This window comes from Stenella coeruleoalba (assembly GCF_951394435.1).
Source record: "Stenella coeruleoalba genome assembly, chromosome: 1".
Lineage (NCBI taxonomy): Eukaryota > Metazoa > Chordata > Mammalia > Artiodactyla > Delphinidae > Stenella > Stenella coeruleoalba.
This window is the reverse complement of record NC_137169.1, coordinates 80,957,765-80,966,350: the sequence shown is the minus strand read 5'-3', so window position 1 is coordinate 80,966,350 and position 8,586 is coordinate 80,957,765. Positions and strand designations below refer to the sequence as shown.

Below are 8,586 nucleotides of genomic sequence, written 5' to 3'. Positions count from 1 at the left end.
GCAGAACGGAAAGTGCTTTTTCCCGGGACTTTGTTTCCGAGGTTAGGTCTCCATGGTCTGGTGTGTTTTGCGCCGACCCCTGCCTGTTCCCTCCGCACCCGCGTCTCCGGGCCAATTTATTCCCCGCGTGGGGTACAAGTGAGGGGCGATCAAGATCACCGGGAAGCGAGTTCTTCCCGGGGCCTTGACTGGTCCTCTGCCACTTGCTTCCCTACCTTCCTGCTTTCTTTCTCCGGCCTTTGCTTCCCCCAGTCCTTCTGATGCAGTTCCCCCGACCCCGCCCCTCAATCAGCCGGAGGCATCTCTCCCCTGACCCCCTTTCACTACAGTCTGTAGCCGGCTCTTGGAGGGCTTGGTTCTTTGCCTCAACTCGGTCCGCGACCGTCGACACATTCCGCTCTCCCCCGCCCTAAATTGGTCCGTGCGTCTACGCCTTTCTCCCCAGCCCAAGAGCGGATCCAGACAGGCAGTGTGTGGTCGAGTTGGGGTAACTGGCCCGTTGGGGACTTCGGCTCTCGGAGAGTTTTTACCAAAACGAGTTTTGCTAGGGAAGGGGAGGGGCCGAGGGGCGTGGGCAGGGCAGAAGGAAGAGGCCTGAGTCTGAGCCCGGGGACGGGTTTTACCGCTGAGCGGCGGCGGCTGGCTTGCGCCACCTGTCCGAGTGCCACCTGGTGAGCGCGGCGCAGCGGGGCCAAGCCCCTCCTCCCGCGGGCCTTCCTCCCTCCTCCCTGGCCCGAACTCTGTCTACTCCGCTGCCCAGTCCCGGGTCTCGGAGCGTGCTGACCCACGTTTCCACCCTGTTCTCCTCTCGCAGGTCTCCGCCTGGCTGGGGCTTACGGTGGGCTGACGGAGGCTCCAGGGACCCTTGGAGCAGAGTGGGGAGCGCGCCCGACCACCATGCCGCGTTCGTTCCTGGTTAAGAGCAAAAAGGCTCACAGTTACCACCAGCCGCGCTCCCCGGGACCCGACTATTCCCTCCGCCTGGAGAATGTACTGGCGCCAGGCGGAGCAGGTGCGGGGCGTGCGCGGGCCGGGCGGGGCCGCTCCCGGGGCCATAGACTCTGTGTCCGCCACACCATCCCCCAGGAACCGGGAAGGGCGGTCCCGAAGCCCCTTTGCTGCCTTTTTTGTTACCTACCTTTCAGGTTCCTTCCGGGCTTGTCGCCTAGGTGCCAAGGCCTCTCTGCTCCCGCCCTTGGATCCGGGAGGGTTCCGGCCGGGTCTGGGGAGAGCTGAGGGAGCCCAGGTGCCACGGTCTGGGGGGCACCGCTTCAGAACCATCGGGCCCATCCAGACCCAACCTGAGCCCCTATCCTGCCTCCTCTCCGCAGACAGCACCTCGAGCACAGGCGGGGCGAAGGCGGAGCCCCGGGGCCGTTTGTCCCCCGAGTCTCAGCTGACCGAAGCCCCCGACAGAGCCTCCACGTCCCCCGGCAGCTGCGAAGGCAGCGTCTGCGATCGGAGCTCGGAGTTTGAGGACTTCTGGAGGCCTCCGTCGCCTTCTGTGTCTCCAGGTAGGGACCCGTTGGGAGCTCTGGGGCCCGGGCGGCAGAGACCCAGCGGTGAGGAATGAACCGGAGCGGCTTTGGGCACAGAAATGCCAAATGGATGGCGGAGAGTCTTTCCGAGAGGAGGGAGCTTGTTCTTGGGCCCCACGGGGAGGCAGCGGCTTTTCTGGGACAGGGACAGCCTGCTCGCGGGGTCGGCTGCTTGGATCCCAGGCAGTGCTGGGATCCCAGAATCCAGACCCCCGAGTCTCAAACGGAGACCTGGGCAGTCTGAGAGAAAAGTGTCGTTGCCTTTAAAAATTAAGCTCGCTGCCGCGGCGTTGGGCCTGGCGGAGCGGGGCGCCAAGCGGGAGGGACCGGTCCGGGACGAAAATCTCGGCCACCCGCTAGGTCTTCGCAGGCGCGGATTGGGGGCCTATTTCATTTTTCGTTCTACCAGGTTGGCCCGGCTTTGGGGACCAGCCCGTTGGTTTCATTTCCAGCCAGCAATCGAGCTTCGCGCAAACCGACTACACGTTGGGTGGGAGCGAGTCTCGGGTTCCGGCGGTGGGGAATGGAGAGCGCAGAACAGCGGGATTCTGCCAAGGGCCGGTTATTTCCAGATTTAACTTACTAGTTTTAAAAGATACCCCCAACCCCGTCCCAAACTCAGTGCGTCGACTTGGCTAAAGAGGGTGCGTCTGGGAGCCGGCGACCCGAGGGTCCTTCTTGGCTGTGCAGGACACCGCCGCGCAAGGACTGGGCACCGCCGGAATCTCCGACGGAAGCTCGAAATGCAGCTTCTCATTGAAGCGGCTAGCCTGGACTGGAGTCTGCGGTGTGTGTGAACAGATTTGTAAATCCGTATGCATTTAGGGAAAAGTATATATTGGTATTTGGTTTTAGCAAAATTCGCATGGGTCGGGGTGCAGAAGGCCGTGAATTCGGAAAGCTGTTTGTCTGGCAGGTGGTGACTAAACCTTACATTGTAAATCATTCCTCTAAGAAATTCGTGGGAATTTTTTTTTCCCTCTGTCAAATGATGACAGGACTGGGAATAGGGAGTATTTAGCAAGCCCGAGCCCCCTTCCCACTGGCCCTGCATTGGGTATTTAATAACTTTGAGAAATGTTAACGCCTTCCCGTTTTTTGATTTTTGTTTCTTCCCAGACAGATATGTCTCGGATAGGCCGGGCCGCATTTTATTGGTCCTCACTGCCTCCCTCCTTCCCGACTCCGGGAAAGAAAAAGGACGGAGTAGGAACACGTAGGGGCCAGGAGAGCGCTGGGGCTGGGCCCTCTGCCCACAGGCTCCGTCCAGGGCCGGAACGGCCGCCGCTTTCTCCTCCCGCGCAGCTCCGCTCTGCTCGGAGCATTTTTGAAGCGTGGCGCGTCTTTCTCTATGGGGCCGCCAGATATGCTGGTCCAGCCAGAAAAGTTTCTGTGTGCTGCCTTGTCGCCTCCACTGTCCTCGAGGCCCCAAGGACCCGGCCGGCGTTTGAACCTGGGGGCTTCCCTGGCACGCAGCGAGAGGCCTGGCGCACCGAGTGCTGCACAAGGGCTGGGTGCCTGGCACTTCGCAGACACACCGACTGGCCGACACCGCCGGGTCTCAGGCCTGACCTAACCGGACGCCCTCTTGTTCCTCCACAGCCTCGGAGAAGTCGGTGTGCCCCTCGCTGGACGAAGTTCAGCCCTTCCCCCTGCCCTTCAAGCCGTACTCGTGGAGCGGTCTGGCGGGTTCCGACCTGCGGCACCTGGTGCAGAGCTACAGGCCGTGCGCGGCCCTGGAGCGCGGCGCCGGCCTGGGCCTCTTCTGCGAGCGCGCCCCGGAGCCAGGCCACCCCGCGGCGCTGTACGGCCGGGACCGGGCTGCTGGCGGCGCGGGGGCCGGGGCACCCGGGGGAGGCAGCGCAGGAGGCGGAGCTGCCGGCGGCGCGGGCCTGGGGCTCTACCGCGACTTTGGGCCCGCGGCGGCAGGACTGTACGAGAGGCCGGCGACCGGCGGACTGTACTCGGAGAGCGGCCACGGGCTGCACGGCGACAAGGGCACCGGCGTCAAGGTGGAGTCGGAGCTGCTGTGCACCCGCCTGCTAATGGGCGGCGGCGCCTACAAGTGCATCAAGTGCAGCAAGGTGAGGCTCCCTCGCGCCTGGCTTTAGCGGTCCCGCGCCCCCGCCCCCGGCCCGCGCCCAGCCAGCGTCCGCGCCCCTCGGCCCCTCTCAGCGGCCCTCTCCCCGGCCCCACCCGCCTCAGGTGTTCTCCACACCGCACGGGCTCGAGGTGCACGTGCGCAGGTCCCACAGCGGCACGAGACCCTTTGCGTGCGAGATATGCGGCAAGACCTTCGGGCACGCGGTGAGCCTGGAGCAGCACAAAGCCGTGCACTCGCAGGTAAGCGCGGGACGCACGGCCGCGCGCCGCCCTGCTCAGGTTTTCGCGTTCCGGCATCTTCTGCTTCTTTGTGCAGCACCGACCGCTCTCCGCCTGGCACCTTTCTCCTTGGACTTGCCCCGACTGCCCCCAGTCTCCTCTGCCACGTCCCCTTGCTCAGACGTAGGCGTGCAGGGAAAGGTGCGTGGTTGCCGGCTCAGGGCTCGAGGCAGCCCTGGAGTTTGGTGTCACATCATTGTGAGACTCCAGAATGTGATCCCCATCATTACTTTGGGTTTGAGAAGGACTTGTATGCACTCTTGCAGCGGATATGTCAGATATATTAGCGCTGTTTCTTGGCCTCTTTCTTTTCACCAAATGGCCGTCACTTAATCTGCATTGACCCCTCCTGACTGAAGAAGAGGAATCTCAGCTCATTTAGAGTATCCAGTATTTGTCCCTCTGTTCTTTCAGTTATTCACTTATAAATATTTGTTGCTCAACTTCCAGGTGCTAGGTACATGAGAATCCAGTAACACACCAGGTCCCTGACAGGATACCCTCACAGAGATTACAGTTTAGCTGAGAGATAGAGGCTACGTAGATAAGCAAATAAGTTCACAAGTAACTATGACAGAAGAATGCTTACTTACAGAGACCTATTTACTAAAAAGAGTATTCTCCCGTCTCCTTCAACATCCACACTGGCTGGGGGGAGGGGGGAGGAACCTCTCAAGTGACTGAGGTCTAAGCCTTCTGTTGAGGAGGGTGGAGAAGTGTTTGTAAATTGGTGTCAAAAAAGCAGGGTGGGGATACGGTTTGGCCAAGGGGTGTGGAAGTTTGTGGCTGAAAAGTGTTTGGGTTGAAAAAGTGTTAAAGGCGTAGAGGATATGGGTGGGAAGGGTGGTGGTTGGAAATAAATGGGAGGAGAGAGGATAATGGGGCAGGCTATGGGGAAGGGGAGTCTGAAGGAAGGGAGAGCCCTAGCTTTGGGGATTTTAGTTTCAGGTTGGTGGTGAGGAGAATGGCAGCCTAGACCATTGCAATAGTAATCACCTCTTTCTCTCTGCAGGAACGGAGCTTTGACTGTAAGATCTGTGGCAAGAGCTTCAAGAGGTCATCTACACTGTCCACACACCTGCTCATCCACTCAGACACCCGGCCCTACCCCTGTCAGTACTGTGGCAAGAGGTTCCACCAGAAATCAGACATGAAGAAACACACCTTCATCCACACTGGTGAGCTGAAGGCCCTTGGCTTGTGGGAAACACCTGTTGAGGAGTGGAAAGGGGGGGTGGAGGTCATTGTTTTTCTCCCTGAGGCCAACATAATTCACCTTCTTTGTGATATTCTTGCCCCAGAATGAGTGGTGGAAATGGCCTTCCAGATGGAGTTAATCACTGCATGTGTGTTAAAAAAAACAAAACAAGAGGCACAGATTCTCTTAGGTTCATTTACATACGTGGTTCTCCCCAGAGAGGCTTTGACTGGGGGTTATATCTGAAGAACCACTCAGCAGGTCAGCTGCAAGTTTTCTATCCTTGCAAAGAATATTTTCCTCTAGTTTAGCAGCTGCTCCAACTGCTGCCTGCTCTAGGTGAAATATGAAGCTCCAGGGTCCTCTCAGAGTGTTGCTCTAAATGTTTACCTAGAGATTGAGACTTTCTTTAGGGCTATCACCCAGCCTTTTGGGGGAGGGTCTTATGTGTGACCTCTTGGCTGCATTTTTAGGAGTCTGACAGCTTATTCTGACAGAGCAAGGGAAAAAATGGTAACTATTACTAGGCTTTTTCTGTTAAGCGCTTTTAAAATGCATTATCTCATTTTATGCTCACAACAACTCAGGGAGGTAAAGACTACTCCTTATCCCCATTTTAGAGATGAGGAAAGTGAGGCACCCACCCAGGGTCATATTGCTAGCAAGTGGCAAAGCCAGGACTTGAATTCAGGTCTGTCTGCTCTCAAATGTCTATCCTGTTGACCAGTGTTTATTATATTCTATTTTCAAAGCCAAGGGGATTGGTGGATACAGAAAGCTTCTATTCACTTATTGCCCTTTTCAAAATATCAGCCAGTTTGTCATAACAATGATAAGCCTTTACCCATTATGATGCTTTATAATGTACAAAGTGCTTTCAAATCTGTCTCTTCATTTGATTCTTACTGCCGTCCCATATAGTAGAAGGAGCTGCTCTTACCATCCTGAAACTCAGAGAGATGGAATGATTTACCAAAGGTCAGACTGAGAGTAAATCATAGGGCTGTGGAATGCTCTGGCTTCCAATCCTGAACTCTTTCTCTAATATTTTGATTGTGTGTAGGTGGCAGGTTTAATGCCAGGAGCACTCTCTTAATAGTCAACAAGACATTTACACAAGATCCAGAATTTTATTTTATTTTAGAAGATGAATACTGACTTAAAACAAATTGCAGTGTGTTCCAAACAATCACCGTTGATGTTTACAAATATGCTTGGGCAGAGTAGATGCCCCCATCAGAAAACCTAGAAAAATATCCTACTTTAATCATGCTCTCTTGCCTGAAATTTCCATGCAACTCGCTCCTTTTGAGTAAAGGTATTCAAGACGCTCACCAAAATGCAACTAGGATCTTGACTGAATGAAACATTAAGCCCTTATCAAACATTTACATTATAGCTAGAATTCGTTTCTCAGATTTATTTGACCCTAAGGGATAGGATAAGTTTTGATGATTGGTTCCTTATCAAGGAAACCTGAAGCACAAAGATAGAAAGGGGTACAGCAAGAGGAACAGAGGGTTCCTCAAAAACAGACTTCATCTATTTTGCATTTTTTCCAAGGCCGAACCCCGACTATAATGCCATGCTGAGGCTATTTGGAAAATCATGCTACTTTCCCAAATGTTAAACAGCATATGAATTGGGGGGGAAAGAAACCCTTTTCTGTTACTTATTTAAAGGTACTTTATTTTATTTATTTATATTTTTGGCTGCGTTGGGTCTTCGTTGCTGTGGACGGGCTTTCTCTAGTTGCAACGAGCAGAGGCTGCTCTTCGTAGCGGTGTGTGGGCTTCTCATTGCGGTGGCTTCTCTTGTTGCGGAGCGCGGGCTCTAGGCGCCCGGGCTTCAGGAGTTGTGGCTCGCGGGCTCTGGAGCGCAGGCTCAGTAGTTGTGGCGCACGGGCCTAGTTGCTCCGCGGCATGTGGGATCTTCCCGGACCAGGGCTTGAACCCGTGTCCCCTGCATTGGCAGGTGGATTCTTAACCACTGTGCCACCAGGGAAGCCTATCTGCTATTTATTAATCTATGGTGAAGAGTTGCTGGTATATAAAGAATCCTGTGATTAACCTCGTAAAAAGAGAGTAAAATCAAGATAGAAAAGGATCAGCTGCCTTAAGAAATACTTTGTGACCCAGATGTGGATTTTTTTAAAATAAGACTTCTAGAAATGCCCATGCTTTCAAATACATCCTGTTGTCCTCCAAGAGCAAGAAAGAAGACAGGCTCACTGGTCCATACAAACCAACACCCACTTGGAAACTCAGATTTGAAAACTTCCTCTCAATTAGAGCAGAGTCACGTGGTTTGAAAGACAGCACCCCGGCCCCTTGCGCTGAACATCTGCTGTGGGAGCTCTCTACTTCTAAAGCCCAGGGAGTCCTCCCAGGGCGGATTCAGCTGCGTGTCTGGGGAGGGCACGTGGCCTTTGTTGTTTCCGTTTAGCAGGAAACGGTTTGAGGCCTCTGGCTGGGAACCCCCACCCGGAGAGTCTCCCTTTCACCTGGTGCACCCCTGGCTTCCCGGGACTTGCACTGCCACACACAGCACCCTCCAAGCTGCTCAGAGGCCCTAGACTGTGGTGCAGCCAGCCGCTGCCAAGAGCTTGCGGGTCACAGTGAGTCCCCTCTAGCTCTATCATAGACTCATGCTTCCTCCCCTCCCCCTTCCATCTCTGTAGGTGAGAAGCCCCACAAGTGCCAGGTGTGTGGCAAGGCATTCAGCCAGAGCTCCAACCTCATCACCCACAGCCGCAAGCACACAGGCTTCAAGCCCTTCGGCTGCGACCTGTGTGGAAAGGGCTTCCAGAGGAAGGTGGACCTCAGGCGGCACCGGGAGACACAGCATGGGCTCAAGTGAGCGCCTCGGCCGGCTGCAGGCGCAGTTACGCAGGCAACACTACGGAGGGCAGCCTCCCCACTTGCCACCAGCCACTTCCACAGATCCCACCAGGGTGATCCCCCTTCCCTTTTCTCCCTGGAGCCGCCAGAGGGGATAAGTTACCTTTTGAAATTTCAGCCTGGAGTGGGAACCGAATGACTGCCTGGGTATGGGACTCACCCAATAGGCTCCTCTACATCTGAAGACTCCAAGTGGAGAGGCAATCAGATAAAATACCGGGCCTCACAGTCCTTCCTATTCCCAGCCCTGTTCCACAGATAGGAAGGTCCTTCAGGTTTCCTCCCTCCTCCTCCTGACCTACCCCAGATACTTGTGTGGAATAGGAGGAATCATCATTTACAAGGTAAACATATCAATGTTTTTATCTGGAATGAAGAATGAGTGTTATTTTATTGTTTTCCTTCTGGGGCGTTTTTTGACCCCTTTTTTGTTGGGTGCTGCCTATAAAGGTTGGAGGAATCGTTTCTTCCACTTGGAGACTGGTTCAGAAACTGATTTGGGAAAGGAATTTCATACTTTTGAAATTACAAGATACACTGTGGATCCTGCCCCAAGAAGGAGCAGAAG

At 55.0% G+C, this 8,586-nt stretch overlaps 1 protein-coding gene across 2 annotated transcripts; it reads left to right on the top strand.

Moving 5' to 3' along the window:
• Positions 1–663: 663 nt before the first annotated feature.
• Positions 664–7,977, top strand: GFI1 (growth factor independent 1 transcriptional repressor; the record flags this gene model as incomplete). Of its 2 annotated transcripts, none has more annotated exons than XM_079914843.1 (6): positions 664–1,012; positions 1,332–1,514; positions 3,141–3,622; positions 3,744–3,881; positions 4,933–5,098; positions 7,799–7,977. In XM_079914843.1, the coding sequence occupies exons 1-6, from the start codon at positions 898–900 to the stop codon at positions 7,975–7,977; spliced, it is 1,263 nt and encodes a 420-aa protein (XP_079770969.1). In that variant the 5' UTR covers positions 664–897. The 2 variants fall into 2 exon arrangements, with proteins under 2 accessions (XP_079770969.1, XP_079770970.1); XM_079914844.1 differs by having other exon boundaries at positions 664–1,021.
• Positions 7,978–8,586: the final 609 nt, after the last annotated feature.